This window comes from Corvus hawaiiensis, chromosome 3 (genome assembly GCF_020740725.1).
Source record: "Corvus hawaiiensis isolate bCorHaw1 chromosome 3, bCorHaw1.pri.cur, whole genome shotgun sequence".
NCBI classification, from domain to species: Eukaryota; Metazoa; Chordata; class Aves; order Passeriformes; family Corvidae; genus Corvus; species Corvus hawaiiensis.
In genome coordinates, this window is record NC_063215.1 from 89,697,766 (window position 1) to 89,722,581 (window position 24,816).

At 48.6% G+C, this 24,816-nt stretch overlaps 1 protein-coding gene across 6 annotated transcripts in view; it reads right to left on the reverse strand.

The window, feature by feature from the left end:
• LOC125323126 overlaps positions 1-19,852 on the reverse strand; it is a 77,391-nt gene extending 57,539 nt beyond the window's left edge. Inside the window, exons 1-2 of one of the 6 annotated variants that reach the window (XM_048297746.1) lie at positions 4,959-5,178; positions 4,575-4,876 (exon numbers count right to left, since the gene is read on the reverse strand). In XM_048297746.1, the coding sequence (XP_048153703.1) occupies positions 4,575-4,679 (105 nt within the window). In that variant the 5' untranslated portion in view covers positions 4,680-4,876; positions 4,959-5,178. Of the gene's footprint in view, positions 1-4,574; positions 5,184-19,795 lie in introns of those variants that run through there. The other 5 variants (XM_048297748.1, XM_048297747.1, XM_048297745.1 and 2 more) reach the window with 5 other exon arrangements.
• Positions 19,853-24,816: the final 4,964 nt, after the last annotated feature.

The window sequence follows — 24,816 nt, forward strand, 5'->3', positions numbered from 1 at the left end:
TGTCCCAACTGCTCTGGAACAGATCCAGTTGCCAGCTGTTATCAAAGATGACCCCTAACCTGTTAAGTCAGATCTGCTTCTGGTTTAAAAACAGCCAAAAAGGTTCCTGAATCTGGCCTAATCTCTAGCAAGTAACACCAGACCACTGAAGCAAGAGGTAGACCAAAGACTGAGTCACCAGGCAATTCCCTCTCCTTTATTGGATTTAGCCACAGAAGCTGAGGGTTGAAGAGCTGAAGCTCTTAAGCTAACAGGCTGTGCTACAAACTACAAGAGCTCAGGAGCGGACACACTGCCCCTGCTGCAGGGGCGCAAGTGTCCAGTGGGAAGACATGTAGGAAAACTTGACACCCACAAGTCCACAGGCCCTGATGGGATGCTTCCACAAATGTTGAGAAAGCTGGAAAATACCATAGCTAGGCCATTCATGATCATCTTTGAAAGGTCATGGCAATCAGGAGAGGTGCCTGAGAACTGGAAGAAAACAAATGTTACCCCAGTCTTCAGAAAAGGCAAGAATTAGGAGTCAGGGAACTACCAGCCAGTCTGCATCACCTCAATCGCTAGAAATGTGATGGAGTGCCTCATTCTGAAGGCCCTGTGTATCCACATGGATGACAAGGAGTAGTCAGCATGAATTTACTAATGTGATGCCTGACAAACCTGACTGCCTTCTACAGTGAAAGAACTACCTGGCTGGATGAGGGGAGAGCAGTGGATACTGTCTACACTGACTCCAGCAAGACTTTCAACACTGTCTCTCACAACATCCTCATAGGCAAACTCAGGAAGTGTGGACTGGATATGGGGACAGTGAGGTAGATTGACAACTGTTTGATGGTCATAATCAGGGGCACACTGTCTGGTTGAAGGCCTGTCACTAGTGGTGTCCCCCAAGGTTCAATACTGGGCCCAATATTGTTTAACTCATTCATCAATGACTTGGATGAAGGGGCAGATGCCTCCTCAGCTAGTTCACAGATAATACAAATCTGGGAGGAGTGGCTGATACCCCAGAGGGCTGTGTGACCCTTCAGAAGGGCCTCAACAGGCTGGAGAGATGGGCAGAGAGGAACCTCCTGAAATTCAACAAAGGGAAGTGCAGGGTCCTGCAGCTGGGGAAGAATAACCCCATGGACCAGCACAGGCTGGGGGCTCAGCTGCTGGAAAGCAGCTCTGCAGACAACAACCTTGGGGTCCTGGTGGGCGACAAGGTGTCCGTGAGCCAGCAGCGTGTCCTGTGGCCTGGGAGGCCGGCGGTGTCCTGAGGTGCACTGGGATGAGCATTGCCAGCAGGTTCAGGGAGGTGATCCTGTCCCTCTGTTCAGCCCTGGTGAGGCACACCTGGAGCGCTGTGTCCAGTTCTGGGCTCCCCAGTACAAGAGAGACATGGAGCTGCTGGAGCACATCCAGTGGAGAGTAACAAAGATGGTTAAGGGACTGGAGTATCTCTCTTACCAGGAAAGGCTGAGGGAGCTGGGCTTGGTCAGTCTCAAAAAGAGGCAACTGCGAGGGAATCTCATCAATGCATATAAATACCTAAAGAGGAGGTGTCAACAGGATGTCTCCAGGCTCTTCCCAGTGGTGCTGAGCAATAGGACAAGGGGCAACAGGCAGGAACAGATGCACAAGAAGTTCCACCTGAACATGAGGAAGAACTTCTTTACTGTGTGGGTGACCAAGCCCAGAGAGGTTGTGAAGTCTCCCTCACTGGAGATATTCAAGAACCATCTGGACACAATCCTGTGCCATGTGCTTTAGCATGACCCTGCTTGAGCAGGGAGCTTGGAACAGATGATCTACTGTGGTCCCTCTCAACCTTACCTATTCTGGGATTCTGTGAAGACAGCAAGGTCAGCTATCTTCCAAGGTGAGGGGCTCAAATTTGAACCCCAACTATCACACTTGAGAGCCCAGCCACCCTTATCAGAAACTGCTGGCTGAGCATGCTAACCCAACATCAGGTGAAGTGTCACACAGTCCCTCCCTTCCCACCATGGTGACTTCTGGAGAAAGGGAAATAAAGGGACACTTTCTGAGAGACACCAGCACATCTCCTGAGTCAAACTCCTCTGAGCAGCGCTAGTTGTCAACTGCCTAAAGCTTCAGTAAGGAAAAAGAGAAGTCCACTACATCAACACCCAAAACTTGCATATTTTTTTGGTTTCGCTTACAGAAGGCCATGGCACCCTCTCAGCTTCTCCAAGTGGGAAAAGACTAGGAGGACCTATCACAGCCACACTAAACCAATTCAGGACACATCATACAAAAATAAAACCTTACAGTGGGCAGAAATTTCATCCTGAAAAGATTGCCAAAGCCTGGTTGCCAATCCAAGGTTGGTCAAATCTTCCACACTTGTAAAAATGAGTTGACAGTTTACCCAAGGACAGTCTCCTGGGACTTTGGCTGATTTCAATACAGTTGTAAGCTAGAAGCACAACAGCAGCTTGCTTTTCCTTGAATTTGGGAACCTCCCATAGAGGTCATAAAGTGCAAAAGCGAGTGGGCAATGAAGGAGAAGAGCAGCTAAGCACACTGTTATTAAAGCTCAAAAAGCTCTTGGTTTGGGTGGTGAATGCAGATCAATTCTTACTCTATCCAAACTTGATGCTCGTTCTCCACTTACAGGACTACAGACCTGATTCTAGGCTCTCACCTAACTTTTCACTAGGTTTCAACGACAGCACACTGGACCTTTTAAATAATGCATATACCATACAAACCAGAATACGTACAGACCTGCATAGACACAGACCAAGGCCAAGAAAGCAGAAGTCTGGTCAGTGCCTGGCAGCCCCACATCATGACGGCAGTAGTGCAAAATGGTACAGGACACTTGGCCTTGACACAGGGTCCATGCACAGCACAGGCACCAGAAGCTTCCACACTGCTCACCCCCTGTGACACCTACCCCAGAGGTCTATACCTGCAAGGAGCTCTGGTCCGACACCTAAGACAGAGCACTGCACACTCCATTAAGCAATTAGTATGCTGCTGCAAGGCTCAACCAAGACCAGGCAGCTGTACATGGTCCCCAAAGGCCTACAAAACAGATTTAAACCCAGAGTTTGCAAGTCTGGCTTTCTGCCCATACACATGTGTACCAGTCATTGTACCACTCCCCACTGCAGGCTGCAAAGACAGCTCTGATGGGCTATGCATTAGCCTTGCAAGCAAAGCACAGTGCAAGCTTAACTTTCTCCATTGAGCCTGCAAAAATGCAGACCACCTGTCTGCAGCACAAAACCTTGGCACTAATATGAACAAAATGGCTGCAGATGCCCACTCATGCACATTTTCCTGCATGCCTCCAAGCATCCTGAAGGCTGTATCTACCTCTGAGAGCGCCTTCCAAAGATTCTCATGGTTTCACAACCTGAGGCTCCAAGAGACAAACAATAAAGCTAAAGGAGATTGCAGCCATAAGGCCAAGAAACACAGTGTTAAAAAAAAATCCCTCACTGCTTCTGCAGATACTCTGCACTGAATCAATCCACTACAACCTAAAGCATTGTCCTTATTTTACTTCCAAAAATAAAATCTAACCCTGCCTCCCCTGAGAGCCACAGAACGTGCAATCCCCAGGGGAAGAAGTACAGCAAACTTTGTTAGAAACAGTGCTGATGTTTCATCAAAGTTGCCATCAGCCTGTCCAGAGTGACTGCGCAGAAGTGCAGCCACACGGCAATGAGCCTCTGTGTAACACATACAAAAGACTCCACTGGAGTCTGGTATACGGATCCCCAGCCCCCAACTCAAGCAACGAGGGCTGCTACTTTTCCCAGATCCCTTATTTTATTTGGGGCCAGGTGCTACATTTCCCGCAGCACTGGTGCCAATCCAGAGTAACTCTGCTGATTTCACGGGATATTCCTTGATTCACAACAATTTTGCCAAACCAGGATCTGGTATTTTTTTCTCATTCGTCACAGATCCATTTTTATCCCGTGGTATATGGCTCAAAAATTCCTCTTTGTATTTTGCAGGAAAGGCTTAGACAGTTCTTATCCTGAATCTGTGATCCTCAGTTTTATTTTAAACATTAAAAACGGATGTAAGAAGAATCTGGAAAGCCATGGGTCAATGCAATGATCCAGTCTGCAAACTTCAGCTCAGATTCTGGCCTTCAGGACCCGAAGAGAGAGAAATGCAAATAACGAGCTGAAAGGCATTTTAGGTAAATCATGTTTGTACAGTACCTAGCACTATGGGGTTCTAGCCTGGCAAGGACTGGGAGGCCACAGATTGCACACATACAAAGGTATCTAGGCAAATGCCTACACGGTTAAATGTGAATCCCATCTAAAGGAAAACATTCTAAAAACCAGACAGCTACATCTGTCTTCATACACCTTTCTGTATTATCTGAATTGTGCAGGGTAATTCTGGATGCCAAGGAATGGGACTTTAAGTAACAGGAATACAGCCTAGGCCAGTTCCTCCTGAGCACACTGGCTGAGAGGAAACCGACCCAGCATAATAAACACTGCAAGCTTCCAGCTCCTCGAGGCCCCCTTAGTAATTACCTGAAGGGGACAAAAAACAACCGAGACAAAAACGGGTTTTCTTACCTTTAGCTGGAAAGGTTGAATTTCGTTCAAACTCTGGTTCCTGAGCTTTTTGGTGAGGATCTTCAGCATGGTACAAATCCGAGGAGCCAAGAAAGGGTTAAGCATACACACACACACGCATCTGCATCTGCCGCGCCGCTACGCTCGGCGGAGCTGCGCGGAGCTCGCATCCAGCACCCCAGGTACGCGGCGGTGGGGGTACGGCTCCGCACAGCCGCTCCCAGCTGTGCCCCTTTCCCCTCCGCCGCCGCACTCTGTCCTACAGCCCTCCGCGCTGGGAGGCACAGGGAATCCCCCTAAGCCTACAGAAAAAAAAAAACGAGCACCAAACTTCCTTTGCCTTCCACCCCCTCCCCAGTTACGCTTCAGAAAGGAGGGAGGTACCAGCTGGCAGCGTGCTGCAGGGGACAAGAGACACTCGGCGCAGAGTGCTCACTGCGGGACGGCAGAGCTCCCTGGGCGGGACACCGGGCTTCGCTCATGGCAGCGCTCCCGCCCGCTCGGCCCCAGGCGGGCACCGAGCATCGCGCCCCGCCGCTACCGCCGGGCGCCGCCGCCCCGGGATCCCTCCAGCACCGCCGCCACGGGAAACTTGTAACAAGCGGCGCGGCAGCCGCGGCGCATATTGGCCCGACGGGGCGGGACAGGGCGGCACGGGGCGGGGACTCCGCTTAAAGGGTCACCGGCTCTTCCCGGCCGGTCAGCGTTCCCTGAGTTTCCGATCCGGGCGGGCTCTGGTCGGGATGTAGTGGAGTGGCCGCTGCCTGTGCGCTGCCGCATCCTGGCTTGCAACCCGCTCAGCCCAGGAGGGGAAAGGGATGCGCTGACCTGTCTGTCCTGACCTCCGATTCAGAGCACAGATCCACAGGGAGGGCTCGTGTGTTCTGTCTCGAGTCCCTTGAGCCACCCCGGGAGCTTGCATGGGGCCTGCGGCAGCAGGGAAGCTCGCCACAGCCTTTCCCCACAGAAACGCAGGCCAGACCAGCACCAGCTCCTGCTGCACCAGCTATCCTCGGGCACAAGCAAGGTGCCCCATTCCCATGGCCAGTCCTCCAGCACCTCCCTGGCAAAACAGTCAGGAAAGTTATCAGGGACTGACTGATAGGCTCCCAGCCACTTAGAACCCATGGGAAGCCGCCGACACGTTTGCCGGCAGTAACAACAAAGGGCTTTCACCCACTGCCAACTCCATGCCAGCGATAAACTCCCCGTGTCTAGGTGAAAGGTCCCTTTTGCCCATTACTAGTCCCTTGGGGCCAACAGAGCCTTTTGTCCCATCCTTCCTTCTGGGACAAGCTAGGAAGCGTTACAGAGGTCTCTGCTTGTGTACAAATTCCAGAGGAGCACAGGCTGGTTAACGTATGGGTTCCCAGTTCTCAGCCAGCAGGCCTGTAACAAGATAAGGAAAGAGCACTCCTAAAGTGCTGACTGAGAGAGAACATCTTCGCTGCAGGGGAAAGGGTCTCGGTTCAGCTCCAGTTAGCAAAGTATTTTTTCTTGAAGGAGTACAAAAAGCACAGAGTCTGAGCCAGAAAACAAAATTTCTGCTTTCCAGATAGTGCCTTCTTAGAAGAAGTCTGCAATAGAAAACTGTCTCAGCTGTTAAACCATACTTGCTCTGTGAGTTCTGCATTCACACTGTGGACTGCTCTTCAACTATTTTTCCCCCATTTCACACCAAATTGAAATCACAATCCAACCTTATGACTCTAAGCCACCACACATTGCTATAGATACTCCTGCTTTTCTTATTGCATGTATTAAAAAAAACAGGGAATAGTGCACATGAGCAGATTGCTACTCTGGCATGCTGCATCCAACAGGAGGGAGTAAAATGCCAATTAAAACCAGAAATCCTCCACAGAGATATGCAATAATATATTTAATTTTAGATAATAATTACTCCTGGTCCCTAACCAATAACCAAGGTATATCCCACAGTCCAACACTTGAGACTCTCTTAAAATTTTTTCCTTTTTTTTTTTTTTTTCATATAAAGCAAAATTCCCCAAGCCATTATTCGTTCCTTATTTCAGCTCTGGAGACACTGGCTGTCCTCGTAATGGTCTGTAAGATATGACCCATAAACCACAGTCAGCTTAAACTAACATGTATGATTGCTTTCCCATTCAGAGTTCAAGCACTGGGACAGGCACATGCCAGGGCCCAGTTGTTTGTTTCAGATCAGATGAAGCTGAAAAAGCTCCCTGGAACAGAGAAGAGCAGAATCTGCCATCCCAGTTGTAACACATCACAGCCTCTACCTGAGCTCACCCCACCCCACTAAGGCACAGGACAGCAGTGGGGACCACAGCCTGGTGGAGGGTTCCTGCTAGGCCTCCTAACCTGCTGCAGGGCCAGGCCTTTTCAGGGCAAGCAGCAAAAACAAGTGCTGATAAGGCTTTTTAGGGGCACTTGTAATTTGAGAGAAACTAATACTACAAATCCTGCTTCTGCAACCTTTACCTACATGTGTTTCAGCAAATACCTGCAGAGCATCTGTTTCTTTCTTGCTTTGTATTTTGTATGACCAGAATAGCCAGAAACACCAACTTTGGGTACACCCAGTTCTACTGGAAATCTAGTTATAGATACCTTCTCCCAGTATTCTTCTTTTCTCAGACTGTGTATCCATGAGCATCTCTGTGTTCCAGCAGACTCAGGAGAAAATCACACTCTCAGGTTCCTCCCCAGCTAACCTTGCACCTCGCACTGGTGAAGTACCATGACCATTCTCTTGGACCACAACTGCAATGCCAGGAGCAACTGATTGACAGATCACAATCTCTGCGTTGATCACAGCATCCAGCATCTCCTCTGAATGAGACACGGTGACACACTGCTGTAACCAGCGACAAGCAATTTAGCAGACCCCCCAGAGGACAAGAAACCCTCACAGAAAGCAGAGCTGCAACCTACTGCTGCAACCCTTGTGTTAGGTGATCTGTGCCCTGAGGATGAGGCTCAACATGCTAAATGGGTTCCCAGTAGATGACAAGTTACGCTGCTGCATCACATAGTGGAAAGAAGGCTTCCTGAGCGGCCTGGAGGTGTTGCTCCTCCACATACAGGTTGCACAACACTACCAAGTAACTTCTATCCAAAGATAGCAAAATATTTTCCAGGGGTAAGTAATAGTATTATTCCCAAGGAAAAACCCAAGTCAGAGGAAGGTTACTTGACTTTCTGAAGGTCACTGAGGAAAGCTGTGGAAGATCCAAGAATAGAAGTGGTATCTCCTGGCCCCTAGCCGTATGCTCCCAGACTGTAATCTAGCCTGTTACTAGATCACACTGCTGGAGCTATGCAAAATTCAGTGGTTTCTGTTCCCAAGCATCTCATGTGATCACTCTGCTCTGGTTTTGGTTCCTGTGGGTTTCTACCCCTGGAGTTTTGATCTGCCTACTGGGTTCAAGCCAAATCTCAAATCTAGTCCAAGTTTCCTCTGGTCACATGATAAAAGCATGAAAAATGCATCACACAACATTTAGGATAAGCCCACATGCCTGCTCCAGCATTTCTTGAAGATCTCTTTAAATTCCTCGTGACCAGACCAGGAGCAGAAAGGAGGCAAGCAGCAAGTTTCCCCTGCAAGAACACATGGCATTGAGGTGACAGGGAGAGGGCAGGGGACTGTGAGCGGAGGCAGGATGCTGGTCACTTCCACGTGTTCCTGCCTGCTGCTGCCATGGGGAAGACATCCCTGGATGTCTGCTGTGCCACATCTTAACGTTCCCTTAGAGACATTCCTCTGTGGGAATCCTGACCAAGCAGTGCAATGGGAAGAAAGGCACTAGGGGTGAAGACAATGCAGTGAGGATTAGTTTAATGCACAGATTCCCTCTGGGCTGTGTTTTCTGCTGTGCTCGGAGGACAAGCTAATGCCTTTTGCAGTTTATCCTGCCCAAGGTGTACCACTGACACTGCCAGGTGCAAGAACAGGAATGTGTGTGGGTGCAGAAAGCCTCATTAGGCAGGCCTGGCCAAGCCTTCTCAAAAGGAAAGAGATGGTTTTTTCACCCTTTGAAGTCGCCTGGGGATCTGCTTGCCCCTTCTTACACACTGAACTGCTCTTTGGTTTCCTTTTTCCACACACTGTGCCATAGCAGGCTTACACTGCACCCGTGCATACACTGGTCTGAACATCCCGAGTTGGAGGGAAAAAAACAGCCAGGGAAGAGGTTCAAGTGCCATCTATTGGGGATCTCCCCTCATTACACCAAGGGAGACAAGGATGAGCTGGAAAAACCCCATCCATCCCCTCTTGCTTATGACCCTAACTGGGTGATGTCCAAGACAGACACTGGAGGTACTGCCAGTGCCAGGCAGGGAAGGCGCATCTCCCAAGGAAAATGCTAAAAGAGAATAGCAGGGCAGGAGCAGGCTGAAAGCTGAGCCTGGAGCTTGCTTGGAGGAAGATGTGGACCCAAAGCCAGGCACATCTTGGTGTCCCAGAGCAGAGCCATCCGCCAGCTGATTCAAACACAGTCCAATGTATGTAGGTAAAAGCAGGACAGAAGGAAAATCCACAAAAATAATGAGAATTGTTCCCAGAACAGTTTGACTGACAAAGCAGACAAAGGGCACTAAGCTCTGTCCCTGAGCCAGCCACCAATCACTTGTAGCATTCCTCCTCCCAGTGTGAACTGCTGAGCCTGTGGGCTCGTCCAGAAGGGATCATCTCTGACTCGGCCTCTGCACGATGTCTGCCCTAACACAGGCCAAACTAAGCTGTGTCCCCACCACACAAACCACAAACACCCCATGACCCCGCTGCAGGGGTGAAATTGCAGCATACACAAGGGCTCTCCAAGCTCTGACTATATCAGGAGTATGGGACAGGCAGCTGGGAAACATCCCACATCCCACACATGAAGGAGCCCTTCAGTAAGGCTATAAGCAACCAAAGGTGAGAACTGCCCACCATTACCTTAAAGGCTGCAAACTGTCCCAGAACTGAGCCAGCTGCTGTCATGCAAACACTTTGGACATTCAGGGAGAATCAAGAAGGGCTGGTTAGAGGTGGCTGAGGGTAACAGCTATCTGTTCTCTTTTAGATACATATCTTTTAAGCTAATCTGAGCAATGAACTACCTAGGATACATGTTTTGGCATATGCAGGTTTTGACTGCCATAAAAGAGGAAAAGAAGGAAAAGGAAATTGAAGATAATGCTATACAATAGAGAAACAATGACCATCCGATAACAGGCCATGTGACATACATTAGAAGAAGAGACAATCCTCTTAACAGCACTGCTGGGCAGCCCCATCTCTGTTATAATTCCCTTGCTGCCCATTCTCTCCCTGCAAATTGCTTGGGCCAATTGGAAAGTCAGCATGTGGCTGATACAACGAGAACCAGAGAGAGCAGGCCATTTACACGGTGCTTCTCCTGCTGGTACTGCAGACACTTGTTCCTCTGCAAGAGGGTCTGGAAGGGCCCCATGACACCCACTCGGTAACAGGCTGCTGGGACAGCATTCACAGTTTAGCTTGGCCAGCCAGAAACTCCAGGGTAGCAGGCAGCCTGGCTCCTCAGAAACACAAGCAAGGAGAAGTAATGATTTCTGCTTTGGATAGCTTCTTTCTAATCCCTGGAGAAGAGGAATTGTCTCATCTGACCTTCTTTCCTTCAAACACAGCCCCTGCAACTCACTTGCATCTCTTCCTTTTCAAACGCCTTCTCAATAACAGTCCTCAGCTGGAATCACAGAGTGCTTCTGAGCCCTGCCACGTAGCCAGGAGCACAGTCCAAAGATGAAAGAAACATCCAGTCTACCCCCACAGAAAGAGCCTACCAGCTCATCAGCTGCCTCAGACTTGAGGTCTTCAGGTCAAAGACAAGAAACCTCAAACTATAATGGTTAGAAGGGCAGCAACAGAGAGAAAGGTCCTAGGGTCCTGCAAAAATGGGAAACTTCTAAAGCAAAAGTGCTAGGAAACAAGCACACACAATCTCTGAAGAGGAGGGGAGAAAATATTATTGTGGTTCCTGGTTTGATGGGGGGAAATTCCTTTCTGGAACTTCCTGGCTGCCCAGACAGCCTCTGGGCTTATCCCAAGTGTATAAATAAAACACAGCTTTCAACATCAGAGAGGTTTCCCAGTTCCTCTAGTTGGGCACCCCATCTAGATATGTATTTGTGAGCAGCTTCAGTGTTTCTAAGGGAAGTGAAAAAAGAGCCAGGTTAGTATCACCAGGGAAAGAAATTCTAGGAAGAATTTCCAGGACACGCATGTTTGAATTTGTTGCCTTAATGCGGGCACAAGGCACGGATGAGGAGTGCAACAGCCAAGCCACACCCATGCTGTACCCTGGCTGGCCCATCCTAGGCAGCTCTTGGCCACAGTACCCCGCTTTGAGCCTGGCCAGACCTTTCAGACTGCCATCAGATGAGCAGAAAACACCAGCCAGCACTGGTGATATTTCACAGAACTGTTAGGACTCCCATCTGCCTCCCTGCACCTCATCTCCAGCTGCTGCCAGGCTCCAGTTCATCACTGGGCAGGGAAGACAGTTTTAGGTCTGCTGAAGTCACTGTGTGAACCTGTGCTGCTGAGTGGCTCAGCACGGAGGGAAAGCTGGGAGAGGAGCAGGAGCACTGCCTGAGGCTTCTGTGGGAGTGACAGCACAGCAGAATCCTCAGAGAAAGTTTTGCAGGTAAAAGACATGGCCCTTAAAATAACTGTAAATGACTGAGGACTTGTGGCCACAAACCAGCCATAAGCAAATGGAAGGGGTCCAAGCATTCAATAAAACTGCACTGTGAGGAACAGAAAAAGATAACTTGTCTTCACAAGCCTCTGCCTCAAAGGCTCAGATTGCTAGACTGGCCAAGGAGCAGCCTTAGAAGATTTTGACATGAGCATAAATCACAAGCACGCTATTTACTCCTTGCTTTCTAAACTCTGTGATTGCACATTGCACCTGTACCTCCTCCCCACCTCTTCTAGAGGCCAAGACCAAATGATGCAACCTTTATCAGTTTCCCACAGCTAGGGACAGTTATTTGCAAGCAATTCACAAGAAATTCTACTTGAAACAGCTCTCTAGGCTGTGTAAACAAGGATGAAAACAGCCTTGGGAGGGAGGAAATGAGATTTGGCATCAGAAACCATGAGCTCTGCATGCAGTCACGCTAGCACTACAAATGGTCAAAAAGGTGGGGGGGAGGGGGTGGCAAGAAAAGATGGGCTAAGACAAAGGGCTGTTAAAGAGTGAGGGGTGAGATGTTTTCATGGAGGCCTTATCATCCATCACTCCCTCATTTCTCTTTGTTTCCAAGCTCGTGAAAAGCCTCTCCTGTCTCGGACCCGACTCCTTCAGTGCCTGCACTGCCGGCCGGCCGGCCCCAGGGGGCGCAGGAGACCGCGGCTTGGCGCTGTCCCGGCTCTCCCTGTCCGGCCGCTCTGCCGGGAACCGGGACGGTGGGATGCATGGATGCAGGGCTGCAGGGATGTAGGGCTGCCCCAGCTCTGCCGGAGGGTGTGTTCTCCCGGCTGGGCTAAGGGCACAACCGGCATTACCACGGAGCAGCAAGGAGCTGCTTTATATCGGCGAGCACACGCTCATGCAGGAAATGGCACTTTAGTAACCAAAGGTCTGGGTGTCTCACGCAGCCAGCCACGTTGCTGCTCCCAGTCTGCACACATATCCAGCCAGGTTGCTGATCCCAGGCTCTGCCAGCCCCTTGGCGCAGAAGACCAGAGTGAAAGGATCAGGCCTGCCTCCGAATCCCACCCTAGGATGACCTCTCCTCATTCGAGTGTTTGAGAAGTGGACACCAGAGCCTTACACAAGTTACAGCCCCACACCAGGCTCCTAGCCCTCAAAGGCAAACCAAGTCACACACCTGACTCCACTCGGAGGAGACAATGCAGAGAAAAATTCTTCATCTCAGTTTCCACACCACAGCCAGCATTCCTAGAGGTATTGATGAGTCATTTTCTGGAGCCTGTTTTTGAAAAAACTCTCCTCATTCTTAGCCATATCTATTCAGATGTATTCTGGCTGCCCTCTAGATGGATAATGGGCCCAGATACACAGCACCAAATCCCCTGAATAAACCTGGTCACGCATCACAAAGCCACACATGTAGCAGGTGTGGGTGACTCCTTCTCTGGGAGGCATGTGTAGCAAATGGCAAAAAAGCCAGGACAGACAGATTCAGTCCAAAGGATCAGATGTTCATCTCATCAGTTCCCAGCCCTCCTCTTTTCTCCCTCGTAAACCCAAAGGATGACTTCTGAAGAGCCAGCCTAATTTGCTTATATATGGCAGACACTCATCATACCCACAGATAAATGGAATTTCAGTATACTTTTGCCCACTTCCTTGCTGCTATCGTCACCATAGTGCACAGTACCAGAGCTGTCCCAACATGGCCTGTGGTTGGGATGATTGGATACTCAGGTCACATATTGCACAGTAGAGCAGCAGTCCCACAGATTGACTGGAGCCGCACAGATAAGAAGAGACACTCGTTATGTCAGTGTTCATCTCAGCCTTGGCCCGTGTGTCCTGACACTAATGTGGTGGCTGCATTGACAGAAATGAAACTCAAGTTGTGGTAAGAGTCAGGCTAAGTGGGTGACAGCCAGAAGGAGTTAGGAGAAAGAGCTATGATTAGACCAGACAGATGGGTCAGGAGAAGTATGTGACTCGGAGCACTGCAATTAGCGTCCTGACCAAAGGAGTTTTGTTCCTGCATTTCAGTGCAGGTTTGCTGCTGTCAGTCAGATACCTTTCTGTGCTCTTCTTCAGAGGACATAGAAAAGCTCAAGGCTCAAGTACATTCACGTACTAGAAACTCAAGAGCACCATTCCCAAGAGATGTAGTACCACAGGGAGCAGTGTAACTGAATACACCCGCAGGGGTGTTCCTTTAAAAATGTAATCAGTCCCTCCATAATTTCATACAGCAATATTAATGTAATCTCAAAATCTCCAGGTTTTACCTGAAGACAAAGGAAGTTATTTTCTACAAAGTCTGATGAAAATTAGCCAGGCTTTGAAAAATTACTGGTTTGTATGGTTTCATTTTTATCTCCTATGTTTTATGTGACTTTCTCCTTAAAAATATAAAAAAAGTGTTAATTAAACAGAGCTCACTATTGTTATATGCCACTGTCATGAAGACAGTGATAATAAAACTACATAATTACAACCCACTTTACTTTCCACCAGATTTTTACTATTTAGGGAAAACACCATAAAGGGTCATGAACACCAGAAGGCAAGGCTTTTTAACTAAGGTGATAGAAGATTTAAAGGCTCAAGGCCCATGTCCACAAAAAAACCCAAGGTTCCCTAAAATGGATCTTGGGAGAAATCAGCTACCTAAGTCCAGGCATGCAACCCTTAAAACCCTGCCTAATCCCCTGGGCTCATAGACTATGTCTATACCAGTAAATTAAACGTGCCCAGGACTGTTCTCTGGCACCAAGAGCCCTGGCACAGGATGGCTTGCACCAGTAACATTAAACTCTTTTATCCTTCAAGCAAGGCATTTGAATCCAAGTGGTTGTTGGGAACGGCCCCTGGCCCACAGTAACTCCCTCAGTCGTGCCTGGGAATTGTCTGGAAAAGTGTTAACTGGCACAGGCCAAAACCATGGCAAGAATAAATTAAATGGAATCATCTATTAATTTCTAGACGACGGAGTTGTACTGCCCCAGATACAGATTTACTGATAAGACATAGCCCTAAAATCCTACTGTGTGGACATGCATAATTTATATATACTTATATCCTATCTATATAATATACATTTATGTAGAATATTTTGTATTCATACCATATACTTACAAGTATCAAGTTTGGTCAGCATAGGAAGCATTTCTTGGCAAAAGTGTGGCAGATAGGTGTTTATGTTGCTGGTTGACCAGCTATCAGCAGTCCTTCCTTTCAAGTGTCTTCATTCCAAGTGTCCCTTCCAGTTAATGGGAATTTCTAGCTTCTCAGACACTGCAGTTTTATTCTGAATAATTGGAAACATTTGGGGGCAATTTTCACATCGTTTTTCACAACTGGACTGTCTATTTGTCCATGCTTAGAGGTGTTTGTCTAGAAATTGCCTTGGCTTTTTGAGGCTTCTGAGGTCGTGAATCTCTAAGATTCTCCTATCTTGTACATAATTTGGCAATTCCCAGTGTAAAGCCCAGGACTCTACTGTGACTGAGCACCTCATGTCCACCTTGACAGAGAAGAACCTGAACCACCAGCTCTACCTGCTCCTCATGGTAAACAACCCTGCAGCTCTTCAGAGCTGAAAGCACTTGTTCTGTCCTGTCTGCCTGATGTCAGTCACGTGATGTCCCTTTCGCAGAGACAAACGGGACACACAGGCATGGTGGGATTGGCACAGCAATTGTGGGACCATTCCTGTTGCACATATAGGGCCTTGAGTGTGTCCCAAATTACAAAGCACACTTGACTATCCCCTGGCAGTAATAGCTGGTTTTCCCTAAAACTAGTCCAGCCAAGTCATGTGGAGGCATAGGGTATTTATTTACAGGCTTAGCTTTCAGACCACTCTACTTATCCATGAATAGGATGGCATCCTCCGTCCATGCAGCGATTTTGCTTCAGCAGTGCCACATGAGCAGTTGCTGGTCTTGACTTTTACAGGAAAGAGTTTCAGCTACATAGTCAAAATCCCATGCTGTTAGAAAGGAAACATTTCATTCACATCAACTTGTCCATTAAATTTCATCATGTACTTGTTCACTGTACACTGTACACATCTTAGGTGCAGAGCAGAGCCTCTGAAGGGTTTGGACAATACCTGAGTTTAGGCTATGTTTCACTGTACCAGAGGTGTCTGAATCAGCATGAGCTAAAACTCGCTGCCTTAAGACCTGACTGCCCATGGTGTGCAATGCTGGGACACTCACAGAAGCCTGTTTATCGGTGCAGTGGATCTTTCATGCTGGTATGGCAGTCTGAGCTCGGAAAGTCTGCTCAGCAGGACCCTGGAGCTGACTTGCCAGGCCTACCAGCCATGCCAATGCCTTTAAACCAGCAGATATATAATGGATGTGTTACTATACCAGCAGATACATGGGGATGTATAGTGGACAGGCTGGGGAATAGCACCCTTCCAGCCGCAGTTGGTGGTTCTGAGGGACCCGCAGAAGCAAAGCCCGGGGCTTGTCTCCAAGCTGCCCCACAGCTCGTGTGTGAGTGGGAGAGCAGATCCTCACAGCTGGAGACCTGAGTCAAAAGCCGGAGCAATATAGTCCGTGATTGATGCCGCTGAGTCAAAAGGAAATGACCCACAGTTAGCTATCCCTGCAGGAAGTGCTGCAGGGATGCAGTCACACGCAGGCCCGGCCCGGGCAGGGCGCTCTGTCAGAGCGGAGCCGTGCCCGCAGCCCCGGGCGCAGCGCGGCCGCGCCGCTCCCGCCGCTCCCGCCAGGGGGCAGCCGCGGCGCGCGCACCGCGCGGCCAGAGCCGCCTTCGGCCGCGCTCCCCTGGCCGGGAAGGACTGCGGCCGGGAAGGACTGCGGCCGGGAAGGACTGCGGCCGGGAAGGACTGCGGCCGGGGCCCCCGTCGCCACAGCAGGGCGGTGCCACTGAGCCCACGGGGAGCGTGGCCTCGGCCGCCTCCTCCGCCCAACGCGCGGATCCAGCGCTCGGGTTTGTGGCTGCCTTCACACACCCTGTTCTGAGCTTTCCTCATCCCGGCGCAATCCCTTCTGGTAACAGTTGGGACATTGAGGCCGATTGCAAGACTGCGTGTGCAAGTCCCTGCCAAGATTTTCCCATTGTCACAGCTCACTGAGTTCCTTCCCCTTCCTCCACCCACCAAATCCTGCTGGGTTACTGGAAAAGCTGCGCTCCAAATGTACCAGTGTCTTCAGGCCACCTATCGCATAAAGGGATTTTTCCAGGAAAGGCACATAACACAATCACAGTCATTGCCACTTGAAATTGCTTCTTTTCCACTCCTGAAACGGGGTGGTACACAAGTTACTAGAAAGACAATAAATAAATAAATAAATAAAGTTTGGTGGATCTGTGTTGTTCAAGCTCCAGGACACAGACAAGCCAGCCAGCCTACTCCATATAAAACCCACTCCAGTCACTAATTCTGTCACTTCATGGTGACCAGCCAGCAGGTGTGCAGATTGCCTAGAGAGTGTCTCCTCCTCCCCACAAACCTTAGGAAATTTGGGGGACGCACACAACAGGATGGGACATCACCAACCAAACAAAACAAAATAAAAGAACTCCACACAAATAAACAAAAAAAAACCACCCCCAAAAAATCTGAGGAGACAATATTCTCTAGGACTCAGAACAGTAAGAGTCAAAATTTCTGTACTACACAGTGAACTTTCATTTTCCAAATCCTTGGTCACATTTCTTAATCCCTCTGAGCCTCATAGTTTTCAATATAGCACCACCTTACCCACCTGCGCAGTGGCTGGTGCATTCTGATGAAGGTCATTATAAAGGCAGGCACTTTAATTACATGTTTAAAGCGACAATTGGATCTTTTTATGATCGTGACCTGAAGGAAAACCAGACTGCCTATTAACTAGAGGTGGAGAACACTCCATTAATGAAGGCATGGAAGGCAGGACTGTGAAGTTCTTGTTCTCTTTCTTAAGGACAGATTATTCTGTACTTTTGCATAAGCCAATTAGTTTTTAAATGCCTTGGCTTCCCAAACTGCAAAATGGAGGAAAACGCGTATTGCACAGAAGCAACATGAGATTTATTTATATAAATAACACTGGCAAGATTCTTAGAAGTTGACAGATAAAGCATGTCACATAAGAACAAAGTAAATAGGGCCAATAGCTCTATTGTGAAGTAAGTAGGAAATATCTTAGTCTTTATGATGATGAGAAATATAAGGAATGAACAGCCTTTTTACACTGTGCTTTTCACTCTCTTGCTGAGCATTCCCTGCTAGATAGAACTCAGAAGGACTCACATGTTTTTGTCATAGCACATCAGACATAACCCTACAGAGAACGAAATGCAAACAGAGAAACAACCAGAAGCTTTCTTGTACCATCAAAGACGTAGAAAAAGGGGCAAGAAAAGGTGGCAAACCACAGAGTTTGCCCAACAGAGAGGCCAAAACAGGGAAGAGAAGTATCAAAAGCAGCCACAGGCATCTGAGAGGAAAGTGAGTGGGAGGAAGATAATGCAATAATACAAAAATAAAGCCCCTAGCCCATTTGGGCATGTTCAGACTGACAACTGTCTTGGAGCTCTTCCCCAGGGAGCAAGGCATTGGGTGGTTTTTGTATACAACAAAAAAGCTTTAGGCATTTCTGTTCATGCCAGCTCCCTTTATTGAACTGGTGTCTTTCCCCAGGATGGCTTTCCCCATCAGCCTTACCTGAACCCTTAAGGCAAGTGCTGCTTTTTCCCTGCCCACAACAGCACTGAGAGACAACATCCACCATACACATCTCCCCCCACCATTGCCTGCCTCACTAGACCTACCAAGACTTCTCTGTCTCTGGGCGTTCTGCAGACAAAAGTTACAGGGTTTAGTCACATTTTAGGCAGTCGCTCTACCCCACTGACCTAACACATGAGAACAATTAAGTGGTGCTGGCCAGCTGCACTGTATCCTCACGAAGGAGCTCACAAGGAGCCAGCTCTGTACACAGTACCTGTAGTTGTGTGAACTGGAAAGCAAATAGGAAATCTCCCTTCTGTCTGTAACTCCAGCAAAGGTACACACATAGCAATACCCTGACATGCTTTTTTAATGGCTTTTAAAACATTCCGTTCTTCCTCCACAATTCAGAATCCTCTGCGTCCCTGTAGCACAGCATACACAATGCAGGTGGATTCAAAGCCCCTACCCCCATCTAAAACTTTTCTACAAGAAGTCATCCTCACAGCCCCAGTCATCGCCCGTAAGTAAATTCTGCTCCAGTTTCGGCATCTTCCATGCACTTCTGGAACCTCAGGACCCCTCCTTGTCTGAGAAGACCTCACAGTTTAAGAACAGGCCCTGTAGTTCCCCTTTTCTCCACTGTATTTGTGATCTATGGAGAATTGGACTAGTGGGAGCCTCTAGACTCCACACTTGAATGGTTGGGGGAAGTAGACCAACCCAGAAAACATGAGAAAACCCGATAGCACTTCAGGCTTTTTCATGCCTCCGGGTAGTTGGGGTGTGATCTTACCCCATCCTGCTTGAAGAATCTCCAACCAAACTGCCCACAGTTCTTTAATGAGATGCATGAGGCAGAAAGGATACAGCCTGGTTTCTCCCAGAAGCTTGGCTCACCAGGTTGATGGCAGAGTGCTTCTGGTGTAAAATGATGGGAAAAGCCTGAGTATCAGAGCTGTTGTTTCTCCTGGCTCAAAGACTCACTAGGGAAAACTGGTCCCTTTGCTTTCCTAGATCTGAGGAGCTTGGTTTGACTCCAGAGAGATAAAAAGTGCTGAAATGAGAGGGAGGGAAGGATCCTGCCATTAACAAAAGGCTGGTTGCAAGTCTGGGGAAGGAGTATACAGCATCATTAAGATATCTATGTTCTCTCTGGGAAGCCTTTGACCTGGAGTAAGAATCTGAGTTCAATGTCATTCTTCAGGCAGTAATTAAGCAGAAGGCTGGAGGAAGCAATCTATTCAATCTCTCTCTCCTGCTCCTGTCTCCATAGACCTCTTGCACCATGAAACAAAAGTCTTTACCTGTGCACAGCCCTTATCTATTACCAAGTGTTGGGAAAGCTGTGACTTCAGGAACTGTTGAGAAAAGGTCACTGAACTGCTAAAATCTGACAGCATTTCCATCACATCCAAAGCACAGCAGCCAGTTTGCTCTCTGCACCTCCTTCCCTAGCTACAATAAAGCGAGCAGCCCAGCAGTTAATGCTGGCAACTCGGGGTAATTGAATTTGCACAGGGCCCATTTCCAGCCCTGCTATTGTGCAAGTCTGGGAAAGGCACCATTTCTCCCTGTGCTCTCTCCCCCGCCCCCCCCCCGAGTGAAACAAAGCACCCATCAAGCAGCAGGCTTGCTTGTCTGAATGAATTAATACCTGTAGAACAACCTGAGTTCTACACAGGTCCATCAAAGCCATTATCAGGACTGATGCTGGCTATCACCCCCTTGTTCAGAAAAAAAAAAAAAGGCACACAGAGGCTACATCAGGCAACTGCCGAATGACCCAGCCTCAGGGAGAAATTTGACATCATGCAGATACCTAACAGTAACATTTATCAGTCAGGACTTACATAGACTTGACTTGAACGAGGCAATCTGGAGTTTGTAGCCATCCCCTTAGCTCCAAAGGCCCGGAGCCTTAAAGGATTTAAGCATCTAAATATCATCAGCGGCCTGAAACCTAAATACCTTTGAAGAGCAGGGCCTCAGGATTCGCCTGCAAACCAGAAGAGTCTAACTTCATGCCACTGGGAATACCAGCCCTGATGTTTCACCTGATACTTGCAAAGAGGCAATTGAGGATTGAGAACCCACCTTGTTAATTAAAGCAGGGTAGTATCTTGCTTCTTAATAGGGAGATATAATCAATGTTAATCTTTTGGGCGTGCTACTAAATATCCAAAGGGGATGTTTGTCTTGCAATTTCCCTCTTCCTTAATGGCAGGCAATGGTAGGCTTTTCCCTGCCCTGCACAATTAGCCACCCTGCAAATCACAGCTATAAATATTTTGGCTTGTTTGATAGCTGTAGCATTTCAGTGTCTTTCACCTTGAGCTCTCCCTCAACCATTATCCATTGCTCCTTTGTGGCAGAGTTTTTGAGCTGATCTCCTCCTGTTAAGCTACACATGTTGTGAGCTCAGTGTAGACTTTTCCTCATGCTCTGGATTCCAGGCTCATCCATACCACATACCTAAAGGAGTAGTAACAAAGGAGAGCAAGCTCCTGCCTTGAGCAACTCAGAGAAGATGCAAACCATTTGCCTGAACCATCAGAGCCTGCAAACCATCTCTGACTGAAGAAGATGCACTGGATTGGGAGGCAGGGTAGACTGAAAAAGCAAATAAGGAAGGAAGGGGATAGGATGAGTAGTCAGGAGAAGGACAAGGGGAAACATGGCAGGGGAAGGCTGAAGCAAGAAAGGCAGTGGGGGAGAGGCAGGATGTCTAGGAAGAAACAAGGTTTGAAATGAAGGAGTGGGATGACTGTCAGAGTGGGCATGGCTTAGAGTCAAACATGAAGTTTAGCTGAGGAGCCAATGTATATGGAAGAATGGAGATCATGTGGACAAAGGCAGTCATGGATATGGATGGAAAATCAAGTTATTGATATACTTAGGTTCCTGCCAGCCAAGTCCCGGCTATGGAAGCAGTTTTGGAGTTGCTATACAGTGGCCTTAGCAAGGGCAAAAAAATTCATCTGCTTTTCACAATGGGGCTTGAGAAATCTCTGATATGGTGTCTGGAGAGGACATACCTAACATGTGACTGGAGAGGATGAAATGTTGTAACGTGGAGACTTCTCCTACCCATAATGTTTGGCAGAGTTCAGGATAGTTTGTGAGTAAACAGCAGCAGAAGGTGCCATTAGTATTTCTGGAGGAAGAAAGGTAGAAAGGATGTGCAGAGGATATGGATGGATTGAAGGAAAAGCAAAGCTGGTACTGTTGTTCCTGGCCTCTTGGGCAACCACGTGCAAGTGCCCTAGATGAAGCTGGCTTTGCTTCACGCTTTACAGCTAATGCCATTTTAATTTCTGACATGTCACTAATGGAAAAAGATTTAACATGTACTTATTCAATGTCACTAAAAATACTCCAGCAGTTGCAGAGTAAGGAGGATAGGGCTGATTGATGGGGGAGGGTGGAGAGGACCTGCACTTTTGTAAAGACTGAAACATAATGCTAACAAGCAGGATTTGGAAAGACTCTCTCCAGTAACTGCTAAGTATCCTCTGCCATGAAAACCTGCTGTCAAGTGTCATGTCAAATCAGGGAGACTATAGGCAGAGACTGAGAGAGATCCTTTTCCTAAGAGCAGCCCAATGGATGGAAAGTAATTGTTCTGCTCCAGCATTGCCTGAACCTGTCAGGTTCTCACTAAAAACAAATACTCTTTCCCTGGTAATGAAGGAAAGGTTTAATCTCGTTTCACTCCAGGTGAGTATGTTCAGTGCAGTTGCAGTGAGTCCTTTTGCCACTGTTAGCACTCATGTTAGCTATGAGTGGTCTTCTGGCAGGTTTTAATCTACTTCACAAAGTCTGTAGGAAGTGTGGGGCAATAGGTCAGCTGAGAGAGCAGCTGGGTGCATCATTTTCTTCCCCCTTCTCCTACGTGGTGCAGAGCAGGTCACTGGCTCCTGTCTTGTGCTTTTATCCCTTGTCCCTGCATGGGGAGGCGTGGATCTGCAGTGAAGGGTGGCAGAGGGCCTTCTTGCCCCCAAGCTGGATGCAGCCTTGGTGTACAGACTGTGCAGGCTGTACAGCTCTGCCCCTACTTCCACACTGTGTGACCTGGAAGGTAGGCAATTCACCATAGCTCCCTGCCCTCCCTTGGTAAACCTGCCCTGCCTCCTGCCAGAATAACAGAGGGGATTTAACGCTTCCTGGGCCAGGGCTGACCATGATGTCCTGACTCCTCCAAGCCAAATGGGCTTTTGCTCAGTGAATCACAAAACAATAGGAGGCTTTTTCGCTCACAGTATGCAGCTCTGTCCCTATGCTTGCTAGAGATGGGCTCACACAAAATGTTAAGATTCAAGCCTCCATGAGCACCAAGGGAATTCAGATCCAGATTAGATAGTGCTTGGATGCTTTGGTGATTGGCACCTTGGAAATTACATAGATAGACAGAGCACAGTGGAAATAGATGGGACTTTGCAGCTTTGGCTCTTCTTTGCTAGTTATAATTATTTAAGATGATGTTTCACATCACATTCAAGCTCCTGTGCAGATAGCAGCGGCAGAGAACAAGAGATCTCTGCCACCTAGGAGAGGATTATGTGGATATGACAATGTTCAAACCCACTGGGCTCTGCCACGCTGCATTATTTAAGCCCAGTAACCAAATTTAGTAACCAGCTCCTGAGGCGCTGAGAGAAAAACACAGCTTCCAGAGCTCCTTCTCTGCAGTCCTGTCGGCTTCCTCCCTTAAAGGAGCCACCAGCTTTTCTCTTCCTCCCTCAGCCCCACCAGCCAGGCCTGACTTCCCACATTGTTCCCACCAAGGGGAGCAATGGAGTCCCTTGCACAGGTGTAACACATGACCCAGGTACAAGCTGTCGCACACAGTGTGAAGCCTTGGGAGCCCAGTGCAGAGGTACCTGCATGGGGAAAATGAGCCATCCCAGCTCCAGGGCTTCAGGATGCAGGGCACAGAGGTTTCATCTGTGCAGTGAGGTGTGAGCTCAGGTATAGACAGGACAACCCTATAGTCAATGCACAGCCTGTCTGGACCACTGGCTGCTTCCCAGCTGCAGTTCTGTATTAGATATCTATGTATACTTGGGCTCCTAGTGCTCCCCACTCTGCCCAGAACTGGCTCTCACCTTTTCAGGAGCTTTGCAGTTCCATCTAAATCTGTGCATAAACATGCCTGCTGGTAAAATGTATGGACAGAAGCAATTCTGGACATACAAACAGGCTCAGACTTGAAGATCTCTCCTTGCCTCCCTTGCCTACCAAGTGCTGCAGATGACAGGAAGAGGTGAGCACAGCTCTAACTCTCACCAGCTCTGGCCTCCCTTCAACAGCAGAGCTTTGTCACTGCTCCATAATGTTACAATGCCAAACAATGGCACTTGTTAACCAATTTTCAAAAGGAATAAAGCCAAGGGAGACTGGGAGGCTTGGGCAGACTCTCTGCCAGCAGCTCAGACTGTAGGTCATCTGTCTTGTGTTCAGTGAGCAGGTGCTCTGCCACAGCAGGCCCTTGACTGCCCAATTAGATAGGAGTGCCCCAGACCATGTACAAGGCCAAGATCTCTGGAGCAATCTATGGGAAGGAGAGGTTGAACAGAGTAAATATTTAGCAGTGCTGTGTCAAATGCAAACACATGTCTGCTGTGGTATTTATCATCACAGGGCCCTGATCTCGTATGTACACTTGAGGCAACGCAGCTTAACTCCCCACTGATTCTGGCAGAGCTGGCTTGAGATACGCAGAATTTACCTTGGCATGTGAAGAGGTCATTTCAGTAAAACCCAAGCTCAGCCTCCGGGAATCATGAAATAGTGTTGAGACCTGCTGGTACTGTAGGTGACTCCCGCCACCATGGCTATTAACTGCAAGGCGTATCCTCTCCACCGCAGCAATCGGACGCCACTGCCTCTTAAAACTGTCTGCTGTCTCTTAGATCCCTCCCTGGCCTTCTGCCCAGAGCCCCAGAGGCAGAGTCAGAGACTGGTGTTTACAAACAGTCTTAAACCATGTGCGGAATGAGAAAAAGGAGCAAGCCCAGCTGAATGGCCCTGGGAGGAGCAGATCTCATCAGAGCTCGCACAGAATGTCTTCCTGAGCCACCTTTCTTGACCTAGATGAGCTCTGAGCTGCAAGGACAGGGAACAATGGCAGCAGTAGTAAGGGGGCTCTCCAGGCAGTCAGGGCTCCTGCCAGGTCCATCTCCCATGAGCTGGGCCTCTCTGGTTGCTACCATGCCAGGGAGCATACAGCAGTGCTGATCATAAAGACCAGCTCTGCAAGGAAAGAAAGATTTCGGGGTTGTATGGATGGTATCAGCTAGTCCCCAGGGCATGGAATCTCTGCCATTTTGTGCCATTCCCAGATGCCAAACTGTGGGTATTCAGGATTGTTTGGGCTTTTTAATTTCTGTGTTGTTGTTGTTGTTTATGCAATTCTCAGCCTGACCAAACTTGAAAATGGGTTATTTATCACATACCTCGAATGCTGTGACACATATGGCCTATTGCACCAGTGCCCCTAAACTTCCCCTACACCACAGCCATTTTATCTGTAAACCACAAGCTCTTTCCCAGTATTCCTATTGTTCAAGTGACCACCAGAGCCTATACCAGCATTGACCTCCAGTGGATGGTCTCGGCAAGCAGGCAACACCCAGTATAAACTGGATTTTTCTCCCTCTGTGAGCCGCTGTGCCCAGTCAGCTCTTCCCTCCACCACACAGACCCCCAACAAGATGCTGTGAGTCTGTGCCAGCAAGGATACTGGCTGTCATGTGGACATCAGTCCTTGGAGAGCTGTCCTAATCCAGCACAGGACACCAGACTCCTGTCAGCTGCTGGCTGGCTCCTGCTGCGCAGTGCTGGGTGTGACACCCAAGAGCAGGGTCATTTT